We start from the raw sequence: 18266 nt of genomic DNA on the forward strand, positions 1-18266 counted from the left end.
GGAGCACAAAGGGAATTAAGAGATGTGGAGACAGTGTGAGAAGGTGCAGTTAAGGAGGCAGATCATCCAGGATTTTGCCAAACAGTAGAGCAGTTTTGAAGGTTCAAATAACCTACTCCAGCTCCTAATTATTATGTTTTTCTGTCCTTATGGCTTGCACTTGCAGCAATCAAACCACAAACGAACAACCAAAGCTTAATGTCAGCCTCACCAAAAATGCATGAACTGCAAAGTAAAGAACTGCAGCAGTATAACTCTGTGCTTGTAAACCTCAAACAGCTTCTCTTAAATCCTCTTTTTGCTCCAAGGAGAACACCAGATTAGTGTGTCACGCTGTGTTTGGCCTGTGCCTCTACCACAAAGGAAATGTACCCTGCCTTATCCGCAACAAATTTATAAACACAAAGGGCGCTTTGACATTGCCAACTCTGAATGGATGTATTCCTGCAGGTTTCATCACATGATTTCACTTTACAATGCTGCTGCCATTGGTCACCCAACATGTCTGACCTACTAGTGCCCCACCTACCTATACCAGTTGGGATACAAGCAACCTCTTGGTTATCAGATTGACTGATTCTTGACTATTAGTCAAACAGCCTTTCCCATTTCTTTAGATGTTTTATAACTAATAAATGAAAGCACTGAAGATTAAACAAAAATTGGCACCCATATGTTGAAACCATCTTACTGACAGCATTTCAAATAATGGTAATACTCCATGTCTTCTGACTTTTTATGTCCCAATTGCTTCCTGCTGTACGTTACCAACATATCCTTTCACTGTTTCTCTGTGACTTCTGATTTCAGATGGTGACTTAGATATTATCTTCAAGTCCTTAGTTAACATGTTTGTTTGTTTGTTGGTGTCATCTTGGTCCCAGTAGGTTGATTGCCATGGATCTCCACTTCAGTCTGACCTATGCTACCCCTACCCACTCCACAGAGACCAACTGAATCCAGTTCATTACATTCATCTTCCATTTTCTTCTCTTCTTCCACCACTTACAATATTTGTCCATTGTGTCAGAGACCTACTTGCTTTCTAATGTTTGACTGAACCTTAACTTCTGTGATTCCTTCACATTCGAGCAAGAATATATTCAGAGCATATATCCCATTCTCAACAATGAAAGAGCCCAGACCAACAGGACAAAAGACAACATCCACCTTGAGCCAGAAATGTTGAACAAATGATCAATCTCAGCCTCCTCGCAAGGTCCTAGCATCACTGATACCAGTTTTCAACCAATTCGATTGACTCTACATTGTATCAAGAAATGGTTTATGGCACTAACTACTGCAAAGGCTATAGACTCTGACAACATCCCTGAAGTGATTACTGATGACTTGTGCTTTAGAACTAGTCTTGCCCCCAGCCAAGCTGTTCTTCCAGTACACCTACAGCACTCAGGGTAAAATGCTCAAATGGTTAAAGTCATACCTAGCACAAAGATTGTGATAATTAGAGTTCAATCATCTCAGTCCCAGAACATCAATGCAGAAGTTCTTCAGGCTAGTGTTCTAGACCCAACCATCTTCAGTTACTTCACCCATGGCACTTGATGAAATAATCTCCAGTTGCCTGGATGAGTACAGCTCTAATAACATGCAAGGAGCTTGGCATCATCCAGACCAAAATAGTCTGCTTGATTCATTCACCACGGTGTACAATCATTCCCTTCACCTTTAACACACAGAGGCAGCAGGGTGACTGCAACAACTGATCAATGCTCTTTCAGTGTGTTCATCCAGCTGTGTTCATCCAGCCTCACATTTTATTATCAATGCTCTTTCAGTGTGTTCATCCAGCTGTGTTCATCCAGCCTCACATTTTATTATCAATGCTCTTTCAGTGTGTTCATCCAGCTGTGTTCATCCAGCCTCACATTTTATTATCAATGCTCTTTCAGTGTGTTCATCCAGCTGTGTTCATCCAGCCTCACATTTTATTATCAATGCTCTTTCAGTAGCAGCTTCCAAACCCACAATCTCTATCAAAATTTCAATGTTCCAACCAGAGAAGGAGCTAAACTTGACCTTCTCTTGGGAAATAAGGCAGGGCAAGTGACTGAAGTGATAGTAGGGGAACACTTTGCGTCTAGTGATCATAATTCTATTAGTTTTAAAGTAGTTACAGAAAAGGATAAGCCTTCCATAAAAGATAAAATTTTTAATTGGAGTAAGGCAAATTTTAAAGACATGAAACAGGAACTTTCAAAAATTGATTGGAGTAGAGGGAAGTCAGATAAGTAGGAGACTTTTAAAAGTCTGATAATGAGAGTTCAGAATTATTATGTTCCTGTAAGAGTGAAAGGTAAGGCTGGCAGAATTAGGGAACAATGGATGATTAAAGATATTGAGGTTCTAGTCAAGAATAAAAAAAATAGAATCATAGATATAGACAACAGAGTTCCAATGAATCTTTGAAACCAATGATTGAAAATCAATGAAACAGGATAAAGAGTGTAGGGCGTTCTTAAGAGGGAGATCAGGAGGGGATACAAGATAGCCTTGGCAGATAAGGGTAAGATAATACAAGTATATTATGAGCAAGAAAGCAACTGGAGAGAGAGTAGAATCAAAGAGGTCATCTTTGTGTTGAACCTCAGGAGATGGGAGAGATATTAAATAATAGTTTGCGTCAGTTTTTACTGTGGATAAAGAAATGGAGCTAAAGAACTTGGAAATAAATGCTGATGTTTTGAAAACAGTTCACATTACAGAAAAGGAAGTGCTGGAGGTCTTAGAAAAGATAAAGGTAGATAAATCTCCAGGATCTGATCTAGTGTATCCCAGAGGGTTGTGGGAAGTTAGGGAGGAAACTGTGGGGCCCAAAGCAAAAGTATTCATGTCATATATAATTATGGGTGAGGTGCAGGATGACTGGAGAGTGGATAATGTTGTGCTTTGTTTAAAACGGGATGTAAGGAGTAGGCTGGGAATGATAGATCTGAGTCTGACTTCAGTGGTAGGTAGGCTTCAGTGATAGATGTTAGAGGTGATTCTGAAAGATAGGATTTATATGCATTTGGAGAGGCAAGGATTAATTGGGGATAGTCAGCATGTGTGAGGGAAATTATGTCTCACAAACTTGATTGAGTTTTTTTGAGGAAGTAACCAAGAAGATCGATGAGAGAAGAGTGGTAGATATTGTTCACTTGGAACTTAGTAAAGCCTTTGACAAGGTACCACATGGTTGACTGTTTAATAAAGTTAGATTTCATGGGATTCAGGATGCGTTTGCCAATTGGTTACAAAATTGGTTAATGGCAGGAGAGAGTGGTGATGGAGGATTGATTTTTGGACTGGAGGCCTGTGACCATCAGTGTTCTGCAGGGATCAGTGCCGTGGACACTTTTGTTTGTCGTTTATATCAATGATTTAGATGAGACTATAGAAGGCACAATTATTAAGTTTGTAGATGACATCAAAATTAGTGGTATAGTGAACAGTGAAGAAGGATACCTAAGATTACAAAGAGATCTTGGTTAATTTGGTCAATGGGCTGATGAGTTTATTTTGGATAAATGAGTGGTATTGTATTTGAGTAAAATAAATTAGGGCAGGACTTATTCAGTTAAAAGTAGGCCCTTCAGTAGTATTATGGAACAAGTTCATGTAAACAATTCTTTTAAATTTGCATCACATGTAGACAGGGTGGTTAAGAAGGCATTTAGAACACCTGCCTTCATTGCTCTGACCTTTGAGCGTAGGATTTGGGACGTCATGTTGAGGTTATACAGGATGTTGGTGAGGCCTCTCCTGGAGTACTGTCTCCAGTTCTGGTCACCCTGTAATGGGAAGAATACTATAAAGCTTGAGAGGGTTCAGAAAAGATTTACCAGGGTATGCGGGAATGGAGGGTTTGAGTTATAAGGAGAGGCTTGAATAGGCTGGAACTTTTTACACTGGAGTGTAGGAGGTGGAGGGGTAACCTTGTAGAGGTTTATAAGATCATGAGGAGTACATGAGGTGAATGGCAAGTGTCTTTTCCCTAGGGTTGGGAATTTCAAGACTAGAGGCATATTTTTAAGATGAAGGAGAAAGATTTTAAAAAGACATGAGGGGCAACTTACTTTCCACACAAAGTGGTTCATATATGGAATGAACTTCCAGAGGAAGTAGTGGATGCTCATACAGTCACAACATTTAAAAGACATTTGGATAAGTATACTAATGAGAAAAGTCTGGAGGGACATGGACAGGTAGGTGCGCCTAGTTTAGTTTGGCATTATGGTCAGCACGGACTGGTGGGACTGAAAGGTTTGTTTCTGCGCTGTTTGACTCAAGTGACTCACTTAGAAGGACTAGGGTAGCAAATAAATGGGAACAACAGCACCTACAAGTTACCTTCCAAATCACTCACCATCTTGATTTGGAACTACATTGTCATTCCTTCACCATCACTGCATCAAAATCCCTAACAGGACAGAGGGGTGTATGCAGCATTGCAGTTATAGAAAGCAGCTCACCTTCTTGAGAGCAATTAGAGATATGTAACAAATGTTGCTGTTTGCCAGTGATGCCCACATTCCAACAAAAATCTACAGGCGGCATTGCTTTTGCAAATCGATGACCTTTCAATGCCCTACCCATTGTTGTTCAGAGAACTAACCAAGGTACAAACTTCAGTGAAGTGTAAGCTCAATAATGAAAAGCTACTATTGAATAATATTTGCCATTGTAACACATTCCACTGGCTCAAATCCAGCTCAGTGACTAATAGCAAAGTGTTAGATTTTATTAATTGAGAGCAAGTACACGTGGGGAACTCAAGAAAGTAAAAGAACATGCATAATCTCTATTTTTCCGTCTAGTCTATTAAAAATAAACGTCTAAATGATACACTCAAAGCCAATTACTATTCAGTTTCCTGAGGACTTCAAATTCATTTGGAAATTCATTACATAACCAGAGAGCATGGTCGAATGAGGGGCAGATGGCCACAGAATGTAAGCAGATAACGCAACTGTTTTAATGAGTATGTAAATGTTGGAAATGATTATATAAATATTGGATGAGGAGGAAACCAGTCAACACCCTATGAATGTTCTGCCACTTAGCTGCATCATTACCCATCATTACCCCATCTACCCACATTGATTCCATCCTTCTCAAAGCCTAATCAAAGATCTATCAATACCCACTTTGAAATTTTCAATTGACTCGCAGCAATAACTAGCTTTAGGTCTAGGAAGTCTCAGATTTCCTCTCCCCTTTGTGTAGAAGAAGAGAGAAACAGGCAAGTCTCTACAATGCTGGACTGGGAGCTCCCTCATTATTATACAGCGAGTAACTGGCAAGCCTGGATCTGAATTATGGAGAGCAATGTCACACAATGAAACGGCAATTAAAGAAATTTAAAAGACTAATCAATTAGATAAGATCAAAATATCGCTGAGGCTGGAAATCTGAAGTAAAAAACGGAAAATGCTGGAGGAAATCAGCAGGCCCAGCAGCGTCTGTGGACAGGTGAATTAAATGATTAGGAAGGCAGTGATAGATGATTCGAAAAATCAGAGAAACGTAAATGCTACTTGCAAGCTGGCATTTTTGCTTGTGGCATAGCTGAAGCTGAAGTTCTTCATCTCAAATACCATTGTGGTTGGAGATGAGCCAAGTAGCGATATTATCATCACAGGAAAGGGTAAATGATGGAGTCACATGTTTTTTTGAAAATGTTGTTAGCTGAGATCTAGAAGCAGATTGCTTGTTCATGCTGTTCTGCAAGGAAGGAACCACAGGAATGAAAACAGTGTATGAGTACAGAAACCTGTGCAAGAAACCAGAAGGACATCCTGTACAGGGACAGCTAAAGCTGGGTGGATAGTTAGGATTAGAGATGTATGTTTTACACATGGAGCAGATATTGCTCAGCAGTACAAGAACAGCAGGAAGCAGCATCCCACTTTCACAGACAAACACACAAAGTAGTATTTCAGAAATTTACCTGCAGAGAAAAGCTCAGTGGCAACAGCCAGGAATGCATCAGACACGATGCTTTCAGAACTGACTGAGATATTCAACTGTTTGGCAATGTTCCTGTAGACATTTGGTCTGATGTACTCCAACTCATCACCTTGAGAGAGAGAGAGAGAGAGAGAGAGACAAAAAAATGAAATTCTGTCATTCGGTACTTTGCTTTCTGAGTGACTGAAATGATAATGACAGTTCTATCCCTTCACTACTGATACAGTCGCTATCAACTGATGACACAGACACTGTGACACTATGCATGGGAGCTCCATTCAATCCAGAAAAGGAGGAAGTGATGTAATTTCTTTTCTTGTGAGCTTTATTTATTCTTTCACAGGATGTGGGCTTTGCTGGCTGAGCCAGCGTTTGTTGTCTGTCCCTAGTTGTCCACGAGGAGGTGGAGGAAGCTGTTTTCTTGACTGGTGAGTATTCATTCACCATTCAGGATAAAAACATGGAGGTGTTAAACCTCCTCTCCACTGGCTCAGTTGGATGACAACTGCCTCCTCAACATGAAACGATGAGTTTAGATCTCACCCTTGATTATCATTTTGAACCGACGAAATCATGCAACCTATTATGCTCAACCTTTGAAGTTTTCTATCTCAGAGAGCAGTGAAGCTGAATTTAACAGATTTGTAATCCACAGGGGAGGATCAGGGTTTTGACAGGGTGGGCAAGGAAAGAGTTAAGGCCACAATTTTACAAATGGCAAAGAGGGCTCGAGGACTAGCTGGCCTATTTCTGCTTTGATTTCTTATATTTTTATTTTTAATTGTTTTTGTATAAATTCTGCAGCCAAATAGATGTTTAGTAAATTCACTTGGTAAATTCTAAGGGAAAAAAGTCACTAGGAAATAGCAAACTTTCTTTATTTGTATTTGTATCAGATACAGGAGTGAGAATATTGTTGAACCCATCACATTTGATGCAGAAAACATAATAGCATTAGCTATTTAGGATGCCATAAGCTGTAACCATGAACACATTCGTATGTCAGGGTTCTTCATATTACCTGTACATTCTTCACAAAAAGAATTAGTTTGTACTGTATTAAAAAAGCATTACCTGACTGCAGAATCCTGAACATAAACATCAGGTCATGTTATCCAAGAAACAACCACAATACCTTCATTGTACAGTGGCTTATGCTGGTCATAGACAGAACTCTGCTGTAAAATTTGGACTGTTCACTGAGAAAGCACATGGTGGCTTCATGGATAATGGGAACTGCAGATGCTGGAGAATCTGAGATAACAAAGTGTGAAGCTGGATGAACACAGCAGGCCAAGCAGCATCTTAGGAGCACAAAAGCTGACGTTTCAGGCCGAGACCCTTCATCAGAGAGGGGGATGGGGAGAGGGTTCTGAAATAAATAGCAAGACGGGGGAGGCGGACTGAAGATGGATAAAGGAGAAGATAGGCGGAGAGGAGAGTATAGGTGGGGAGGTAGGGAGGGGATAGGTCAGACTGGGGAGGATGGACAGGTCAAGGAGGCAGGATGAGGTTAGTAGGTAGGAAATAAGAGATGTGACAAGGTGGCCCCCAAGCCTCCGCTTGGTTTCCCCAATGTAGAGGAAGCCACAACAGGTACAGTGGATGCAGTATACCACATTGGCAGATGTGCAGGTGAACATCTGCTTGATATGGAAAGTCATCTTGGGGCCTGGGATGTGCGCGAAGGAATTTCCATCCCCTATTCCCAATTCCTTCGCCTCTGCCACATCTGCTCCCAGGATGAGGCATTCTACTCCCGCACATCCTAGATGTCTGCATCTTCAAGGACCGCAACTTCCCCCCCGCAGTGGTCGAGAACGCCCTTGACCGGGTCTCTTGCATTTCCCGCAACACATCCCTCACACCCCGCCCCCGCAATAACCGCCCAAAGAGAATCCCCCTTGTTCTCACATACCACCCCACCAACCTCCAGATACAACATATCATCCTCTGACACTTCCGCCATCTACAATCCCAAGACATTTTTCCATCTCCACCCTTGTCTGCCTTCCAGAGAGACCACTCTCTCCAGGACTCCCTTGTCCACTCCACACTCCCCTCCAACCTCACCACACCCAGCACCTTCCCCTGCAACTGCAGGAAGTGCTACACTTGCCTCCACACCTCCTCCCTCACCCCCATCCCAGGCCCCAAGATGACTTTCCATATTCAGCAGATGTTCACCTGCACATCTGCCAATGTGGTATACTGTATCCATTGTACCCGTTGTGGCTTCCTCTCCATTGGGGAAACCAAGCGGAGGCTTGGGGACTGCTTTGCAGTTCCTCCACTCAGTTCGCAAAAAACAACTGCACCTCCCAGTCGTGAACCATTTTAACTCCTCCTCCCATTCCTTAGACGACATGTCCATCCTGGGCCTCCTGCAGTGCCATAATGATGCCACCCAAAGGTTGCAGGAACAGCAACCCATATTCCGCTTGGGAACCCTGCAGCCCAATGATATCAATGTGAACGTCACAAGCTTCAAAATCTCCCCTTCCCCCACTGCATCCCAAAACCAGCCCAGCTCGTCCCCACCTCCCTAACCTGTTCTTCCTCTCACCTATCCCCTCCTCCCACCTCAAGCTGCACCTCTATTTCCTACGTACTAACCTCATACCGCCTCCTTGACCTGTCTGTCCTCCCCGGACTTACCTATCCCCTCCCTACCTCCCCACCTATACTCCCCTCTCCACCTATCTTCTCCATCCATCCATCTTCGGTCCACCTCCCCCTCTCTCCCTATTTATTTCAGAACCCTCTCCCCATCCCCCTCTCTGATGAAGGATCTAGGCCTGAAAGCTTTTGTGCTCCTAAGATGCTGCTTGGCCTGCTGTGTTCATCCAGCTTCACACTTTGTTATCTCGGTGGCTTCACGACCTGTTTGCACTTCAACAAATGTGTAGCTGAGGCATAATGATGAAGCGCTCATAAAAGTACAACATAAAAATCAAAACAAGTCATCTTGCTGATGCTCAGAGCATATCTTAAAACAAGGTCATGGAGAAAGCAAAATCATAAGGATTGAGCTGGAGTTTCACTTCAGCTGGTCCACTCATTTCCAACTAACTGTCCTGCAGTGGAAACAGGAGGGCACTTTAAACAAATCAAGGTCCAAAATGATAGTTAACTTCCCAATGCCATTTTCTTCCAATAGCGCCATTCAGGCCATTTCAGTTAACACTCTATTGCAAATGCTTATGTTCCCCACAAGCCTCCTCCCACTTTTTTCAATCTCTCCTTACATATCCAGTTTCCGCTTGAATTAATCTGCGTTATTCACCTCTAGTACTCTCTTTGATCACGAGTTTCACATTTTAACCCTTCTCTAGATTGCTTCTCCAGAGCTCCCCACAAATTCATTTGTGAAAATCCCTACTTTCAATTTCCTCCACATGTGAAATCGTCTTCCCTACCCTTATCCTACAGACCCCTACTTCTTTTCAGAGTCTTAAAGACCACCATCGGGTCATTTCTTTTCCTTCCCTTTTTTAAAGAAAAGGGCCTCAGACTGTTCAGTTCTGCTCAATTCCTCAAACAGTCTACAAACCATGAGTAATACATTTTGGCAAACAGCCACTTCCAAGTTATTTAAAGGGTGCATTGTAGCCACTAGGATGTAAAGCTGAAAGTACTTTCATTGCTGACTTTTCCTCAACCATTGCTGTGTGTTAAACCTTAACAGTTTCTAATCCTCTATTCAACTATTGTTGTATGTGTTACAGAAGTCTGGCCTGCCTCAAGGAACAGCTGCTCTGCTCCTCCCTTCCATCCCTCCCTTGTGAGATTTTGGGCTGCAGGCCTGAAAGGTTCATATCTGATAACCTTCATTCTAGTAAATCTGAACATTACAATCTCTGTGATGTTAAATGCATCAGGATTGGTACTGTCCCTCCAAAGCTTCTTTGTTTAACAAAGAAGGACACTGGGACCAAAGTCCAGTCAATTAATGTTCGATTCATATTGATTTTGGGTTTTCAATATTCCTGAATCAATTTCTAAGATGATTCCATTCCTATAACTGTATTCAAAAGTCTATTCAATATATTGATCACTGTTGTGTGCAACAGAAACTTCCTAAAAACACAGTGATGCTCTAACATTAGGTTTTCATGTTCGGAGCTGGTGAATAAAATATTCTGATTTGGATTTTAAAAATTTCACTCTTGGTTTCGTTGTAAAATCGCATGCTGTTCTTGTGCTGAGCCGAAGGCATCAACTTTTAATTGAGTAATTATTTTTATTAACCTATTTTTCTCATCAATCTGTTCAAAAATATTATTACACACCTCTGCAGCAGATGTGACTTGAACCCTGGCACTTGGTCCAGGGGTAGGGACATTAACACGGCACCACAAGTGGGACCTGTCGATAACTATATTCAGGTGGATTTAGTTGTTCCTTGAGCTATCCTCTGTTAGCTCTGTCAGTGGAGCATGGGCCAGTGAATCTCAGCATTTTGGTTCAACCTCCATGTTTGACACCTGGGATTGGAATTAAAGCTGGGCAATAAATGCTGGGCAGGCCAGTGATGCTCACATTCCATGAACAAACTGGACATCTTGGTGCTTATATAAATGCAAATCGTCCTTCCTTTCTTTTGGGTGTGTTGTGAACAGAGGATTGATGATGTATTGGTAGTTTACAAGAGCCTGCCTGCCAATGTATCACTGCAGATGTGGTTGGGTGGGGTAGTAGTGGTGGTAGGGTTAATCTTGCCATTTTGAGCTCTGGCTGAAGACCAATGTCATCCCCTTGAAGTATTGAAAACTGCTATGAGAATATTCCAAAAGAAAAATAGCATGTTAATTCATGTGATTTTTCTGGATTTGGCATAAAGAGTCTTGTTTTAAAGGAGAGCGTTAATATTCTATGGAAACTCTTGATGACTTGCAGGTGTATTAAACTTTTAATGCTGTTTCTTGTAAGAACGCATTCCACCATTCACAGAATCTCTACAATGCAGAAAGAGGCCATTTAGCCCATCAAGTCCACACCAACCTCTGAAGAGCATCCCACCCAGACTCACCCCTTTATTCAATCAGTCTACTGCAGGCTCTGGGGGAAAGCTCTGAGCAAACCCACATAAAAATTACCTGAAGCTAGACTTAAGTCAATTTAATTCCAGGCACCTAAGATCAAAGCTGAACCAGGACAAAGAGAAAAACATTTTGGAAAATCTAAGAAACTAGGAGTGAAATCTGTGGTATTATGGAAGAAAATACAGGGTGGAAAATCAGGAAGAATATCTGGATGCATATTCAGTAGTAACCTACAGAAGGAAATTAGTTAAAACCTCAAAAAAAGGTAAATTTGTAGGGCAATGGGAAACGAGCAGGAGGAGGAGAGCTATTTGCAAGGTTCTTTTTAAGGTGCTAATATGAGCACAATGGTTTATATGGCCAGCCTGTACTGTATGATTTATTACTTTTCTCTGTCTAAACAAATCTCTATGTGAATGAGTCATCCTGGAAAGAAGGAACCCAAGAATCCACCTCCTCAGTGGAGCTTCCCACCCTCTTCCCCAAAAATAATGGTGGGCCCATACATCCTTTGTTAGAAATTCAGGAGAATGGAAGATATGATATGCATCATCCCCCATTCCACAGGGACTAGAAACTATCAATATAGTGTGCACCAGGATCTGCAGTGATAATCCTTCCACAAAAACACAATCAAAATATTTTCACTTCTCAGTCTATCAATTTCCCATTTCCTTTGACTTTACAAAGATCCCAAACTAAAGAGGAACACCTCAGGGTTCACCTACTAATCTTTCCATTGAAACCCATTGTCCAAAGACCTCAACTTCCAAATGGCTAGTTATTTTCTCCCCCCACTATATCTTTCAGCTATCAATCTGTGTAAATATACTTCCTTGAGACCAGGCCTGTACTTGTTCTTTAAATTTATGCTGATGTTATTTTTTGGCATGTGCAGTTCAACTTGAGAAAATGCCTTACAGCGATCTGTTCTGCACTGATCGGCTGCAAAAATAGAGGCATACACTATTTAATAAATGGGAAGAAATTTCAGAAACCTGAAATGCAAAGGGACTTGGGAGTCCTAGTCCAGGAGGACTTGCAGATTGAGTCGGTACTCAGGAAGGCAAATACAATGTTGGCATTTATTTCGAGAGGGGCTAGAATATAAAAGCAGGGATGTACATCTGAGGCTTTATGAGGGTGTGGTCAGACCACGTCTAAAATATTGTGAGCAATTTTGGGCCCCATATCTCAGGAAGTATGTACTGGCCCTGGAGTGGGTCCAGACGAAGTTCATGAGAGTGGTTCCAGGCTTAACATATGAGGAACATTTGAGGACTCTGGATCTATACTTGATGAAATTTAGAAGGATGAGGGGGGGGGGGATCTAATTGAAATGTACAGAATACTGAAACACCTGGATAAAGTGAACATCGGGAATATGTTTCCATTAGCAGGACCCAAGGGCACACCCTTAAAGGGAGATGCTTTAGAACGGAGATGAGGAGAAACTTCTTCTGCCAGAGAGTGGTGAATCTATGGAACTCACAGCCACAGAAGGCTGTGGAAGCCAGGTTATTGAGTATATTTAAGACAGAGACAGAGAGGTTCTTGATTGTTAAGGGGATCAAAGGTTACGTGAAGAAGGCAGGAGAATGGGGTTGGGAAATTTATCTGCCATGATTAAATGGTGGAGCAGTCTCAATAGGCCGAATGGCCTAATTTCTGCCCTTGTGTCTTATGGTCTTACGGGAAAAATGAATTTCTACAGTCACTATAGTGTTGGACTCAGGCTACAGGAGGAAAGGATGAGTGTGAGACACATAGGTGCAGAGAGAGAGAGAGAGAGAGAGAAGCATGTTGCAGATTGGCAGAGCCAACAGAAAAAGGAAGGGAAGGAAAGACATAGATCAAAGAGAAAGTGAGAGGGCAGAGAGGGACTGTGGGGGAAAGGAAGAAAGATTGAGTGTAAATACATCTTTAAAGCTCCTTCTTAGTCACCTCTTTTAAAGTGTTTTTTTCCCTCATAACACGGGACAGAGGTCTGCCCCATGGTACTTTCTCACACCACCTCCATGTTTTCTTTACGAACCATGCTGAACACAGTGGTCGATATACAGCTCAGGTACAAAACTGTACAGGCTCAGGCTCAGGCTCATAATTCACTGATTTTACAAGAAGAGAGAACATTGTGACCTTACGTTGCTGGGTATAGCCGGAAGGTGGAGGAGAGCAGCTTAGATATTTGGGTTCAGACAGCCCTTTAGCCGTCATTTGAAAATCATATGAACACAGGAATTAGGAGCGGAAGTAGGCCATCTGGCCCCCACAAGCCTGCTCTGCCATTCCACAAGATCCTGGCTGATCTGTCTGCATTCTAAATTCCTTGTTCTTGTCTACCCTAGATAATCTTTAATTTCCCTGCCCAAAAAGAATCATCCAACTCTTCCTTAAAAAATATTTAATGACCAACCTCCTCCACCTTCTGAGGCAGAGAGTTCCAAAGTCACAAACCTCAGACAGATTGTTTTTCTCATCTCTACCCTTAAAGTGCAATCCTAATTTTTAAAATGTCTCCCAATTCTGGATTCATCCTCAGGAGGAAACATTCACCTTGTCAAGACCACTCAAGATGTCATAAACTTCAATCAAGACATCCGTCACTCTTCCAAACTCCAGTGGAAATAAGCCCAGCCTGAACAATTTTTCCTCATAAGTGTCTTCTCGTTCCAATTATCAATTACACGCAACGGTCATGATGAGGTCTCACCAGTGCCCTGGACAACTGAAGCATAACCTTGCTTTAATGTTCAATTCTTAGAATGAACAGCATTCCATTAGCCTTGTTAATCATTTGCAATACCTGTTTACCAACTTTTTTGTGGTTCATGCATTAATACCTAGATCCAACCCTCTGCACATTAGCATTCCGAAGTCATTCTCCATTGAAGTAATACTTTGCTATTTATTCTTCCTGCCAAAATGAACAATTTCATATTTCCCTACATTATATGCTGTCTCACTCAGCCTATCTTCATGTGTCTGCATCTTTCTTATCCCTTCTTCAGAACATACTTTCCAACCTATCTTAGTGTCATCTGTATATTTAGCCACCATGCTTTCGATCCCCTCTTCTAGTTCACTGGTATAAACTGTAAATAATGAGAGCCCAGCAAAGATCCCTGCAGGACCCCACCCCACTCATCATATCCTGTCAATCTGAAAAAAGGCTCATTCATGCATATTCTGTTTTCTGTCTGTCAGCAAACCTTCTATTCATGCCGGTATGCTACCCCCTATATCTTGAACTCCTACTTCGTTCAAAAGGCTCCCCCTTCATCCACCAGCGCACATTACTCCTTCAGAGAATTTCAGTCAATTGCTCAAACATGATTTCCTTTGAACAAAACCATGCTAACTCTTCCTAGTTTTTCCCAAGTGCCTGGTCATTACCTCAAGCTAACTAGAGTACATATTGCCATTTACTGTCTCCTTTCTTTCTTAAGTAGGGGCCTTATATTTTGTGACCTTTCAGGCTGATGGAACTTTTTTCAAAACCTAATGAATTCTGGAAAATTAACACCAACACAACAACTACTATTTTATTAGTCAAATCTGTTAAAATCCTAGGATGGAGTCCATCTGGACCCAGGGTCCACGGAAGGTGAGGTCCCCTCCTTGGAATTTTTCTTTGTAGTAGGAATGTACTTATCCTCAGTATTCTGAAATATCCTTTTAAACGTCTGCAAATGGTTTTCTACTGATCTGTCTCCAAACCCAATATTCCAGTCCACTTCAGCAAGCTCACCTTTCGTGCCTACATCATTGGCCTTATTTCAGTTTAAAACACCCACACTTCCATTTAAACTTAAAATAAAATTTAATCATAGAGGTGTATTTACTCTGAGGTTATTAATTTATCCCATCATTGTATACAATTCCAAGCACAGCCTGTCCTCTGATCAGTTACAATATGTGCTACTCCAAGAAAATACCTCAAAAACATTTATGAACTTCTCACTGTGAGACTCCTGTTGCCAGTCTGACTTTTCCAGTTTACAGGTAGATTAAAATCACCTATGAATGTTGATATTTCTTTATCATAAGTACCCAATATTTCTTCATGTATACTCCTTCCTATGTTATGGTTACTGTTCAGGGTAGATTTTTTCCACTCTTGACCCCTTTCCCCAGACAAGATTCTTAGAGGACTTATGGAAATCGTGTTTATCCTTGAGGGAGCGTGTAGGACTGCAAGGCATAATCCCAGAATAAGGGAGTCGCATATTTAAGACAGAGATGAGAAGGAATTTCCTCTCTCAAAGGCTAGTCAATCTGTGGAATTTCTTTACCACAAGAGGGCTGAAGAGCCTGGGCCATTAAGTATATTCAAGGCTGAGATAAACAGATTTATAATCGGTAAGGGAATTGAGGATTATAGGAAAGGCAGAAAAAGTGGAGTTGGAGATAATGAGCCATGATCACATAGAATGGCAAAGCAGATTCAATAAGCCAAATGGCCCACTTCAGCTCCAATGTCTCACAGTCTTATTATTCCTCATCTCCACCCAATCTGCTTCCACATCCTGATCTGCTGAACAAAAGTCTTTGATAAAAAGTGCTCTCCTCCACTTTTATCTCACTTCTCACTGTTCTTGAATGTCAGATCTCTCTCAGTGTTCAGGACCCAATCCTTGTCATCCTGCAGCCACTTTACACTAATGGCTATCAGATTATATTCACGCACTACAATGTGTGATATCAATTAATTTACTTTGTTATGAATGCGAGACACATTCAGATGTTGAACATTTGGTGATTTTGTTGTCTTTGCTATATCTAGTCTCGACAGCTGGTAGAGTATTACATTTTTCTCTGGTTCCTTCCTGCCATTCTCTGACCTTCACTTTTCACATTAGTGTTTTGATCACCTTTGCTTCAACTCTATCTTTGCTTTATTATTTACTCAAGCTTGATCCCTCAGTCTTCCTTGTTTAGTTTGAAGCCTACTTACTTCCTTACTTACACAGCTGGAGAACACCAATCCCAGCAAGGTTCATGTGTAGACTGTCCCCATTGGTGCAGATCTCACTTTCCGTAGAGCTGTGTCAGTGCCCCACAATCCAGAATTCATTCTGCCTGTACAAGTCTCTAATTTTATTCATTCTCTGGCAATTTACATGTGGCTCAAGTGAAAGTCCAGAAATTACTACTTTTGAAGTTCTGCTTTTTTTTAAGTTAGTACCTAATTTCTCATGTTCCTTCAGCAGAACTTGTTTCCTGTTTCCACTAATGCCATTGGTATCAACATGAGCCGCAATTGCTGACTCCTCCCTTTTCAACTGTAAGTTCTTCTCCAGCCTAGAGGAGATATCCTGCACCCCGGCACCAGGCAGACCAGCCTGCCATCTGAACTTGAAATTTTTGCTGCAGAAAACAGTGTCAATCCACCCCGCTGTACTCTCTCCTTGGTCCCGTTCCCTCTCATGAATGACTTCTTGTGCAATGGTGCCACGGTCAGTTAGCGCACCCACCCTGCAGTCCTCACTCTCAACCTAACAAGCTGAAAAGAAACACCAAAGCCGTTGGACAATTCCTGTGCTCCTCCCATCTGGGTCCTCTTACCAGGTTCTCTCACATTGACACTTTCCTGTCCTTAACCACTGAACAAACCAGAAGGCATATCCATAGTTGTGTGAGTGCCACCTGGAATAAAGCATCCATGTAACTTTCCCCCTCTCTGGTCTGCCACAGTACATGCAGCTTGGCCTGTAAGTCATTAGCTCTGAAGCTACGGCAGCCACAAGCACTTACTTCAGATATGTTTGCCCTCGATCATACCAGAAGCTCCCACATTCTGCAACTGTAGCACTTTATCTGCCATGCCACTTCTAATGTACAATAGTTAGTTAACTGTTAATTAATTTATAATTAATACAGCCTTCCATCTCCCAATATGTTTTAGTGCTGCCAGCAAATTTTACAACCCTTAAAACCAGATGATCCTTTAATGCTGATAGAGTCCACAGTTTTAATAAAACCAGGTGCTATATCAGCTCCTCCACTGCACAAAATCAGAAATCAAATGCTGGAGGCTTGAAAAAAAATAGAATAGAAGAGAAAAAAGCACCTCCTTCCCATCCTTCAGCAAACTCCCAGTCAGCACACTTTATTTCTGCCAGACAACCTTATTTAAAGCACCTCTTTTCCAATTTGCCACTTTGAACCAAATTCCCAGATATAATCAAAGATAACAAAGTGTGGGGCTGGATGAACACAGCAGACCAAGCAGCATCTTGGGAGCACAAAAGCTGATGTTTCGGGCCTAGACCCTTCATCAGAGAGTCTAGGTCCAAAACGTCAGCATTTGTGCTCCTAAGATGCTGCTTGGCCTGTTGTGTTCATCCAGCCTCACATTTTGTTATCTTGGATTCTCCAGCATCTGCAGTTCCCATTATCTCAGATCCCAGATATTATCACTTGTCTGAAGTCTCCCTCACATTGACCATGAGCTTTAAAATTCTTTTTCTTACGCCAAGCTGTGATAAGTCACTCTCTAGCTTAACTTCCGGCTACAGTAAATCAACATCTATCTGCCATAGGATTTCAGGTGATTGATAGATAACTGCCACAATGAGGAAGCTCCCTGCATGACTCAGTCACACCGACTTTGCCCTTACTGACTGCCAGACAAGTTTCAGATTAATGTTGCCAGATGGCATACCCCACATGGCAGCACAAAATCATAAACAATCCTCTGTACTGCAGCTGAGATAGCGAGATGTAGAGCTGGATGAACACAGCAGGCCAAGCAGCATCAGAGGAGCAGGAAAGCTAACGTTTCAGGTCTGGACCTTTCTTCAGAAACGTCAGCCTTCCTGCTCCGCTGATGCTGCTTGTCCTGCTGTGTTCATCCAGCTCTACACCTTGTTGTATCAGATTCTCCAGCATCTGCAGTTCCTACTATCTCTATTGCAGCATTGTGTTTGCTTTCTTGATTGGTGCATTGTAACGATGAAATGAAGCTTTAAGCTACAACTGATTTGTTGGCGTCCTCTGTAACTCAGACGACATCATCAGGTTTGAATCTGCAAATTCCAAGCCTTGCCACAGTTTAGTGAAAAACGTGCATTGACTTTCTGATTTTAGATTATTTCGAATCTCCTTTCCATCTCTGTCCATAACTTGTTCTGAACATTTCCATCACATGCTCTTCTCTTCCCTTTCCTGTCAACCTGATTCTGACTATTCAACTCTCCTGACTCCATTGCCATCATCAAGAATCCTGATTCCTTTCTGTCCCTG

At 41.8% G+C, this 18266-nt stretch overlaps 1 protein-coding gene across 1 annotated transcript in view; it reads right to left on the reverse strand.

Annotated features, from left to right (window-relative positions):
* Positions 1-18266, reverse strand: part of LOC125457595 (bcl-2-related ovarian killer protein-like) — a 33598-nt gene that overhangs the window by 9235 nt on the left and 6097 nt on the right. Inside the window, exon 3 of the mRNA XM_048542035.2 lies at positions 5954-6082. Coding sequence (XP_048397992.1) covers positions 5954-6082 — 129 coding nt within the window. The remainder of the gene's footprint in view (positions 1-5953; positions 6083-18266) is intronic.

Source organism: Stegostoma tigrinum, chromosome 14 (assembly GCF_030684315.1).
Source record: "Stegostoma tigrinum isolate sSteTig4 chromosome 14, sSteTig4.hap1, whole genome shotgun sequence".
NCBI classification, from domain to species: domain Eukaryota; kingdom Metazoa; phylum Chordata; class Chondrichthyes; order Orectolobiformes; family Stegostomatidae; genus Stegostoma; species Stegostoma tigrinum.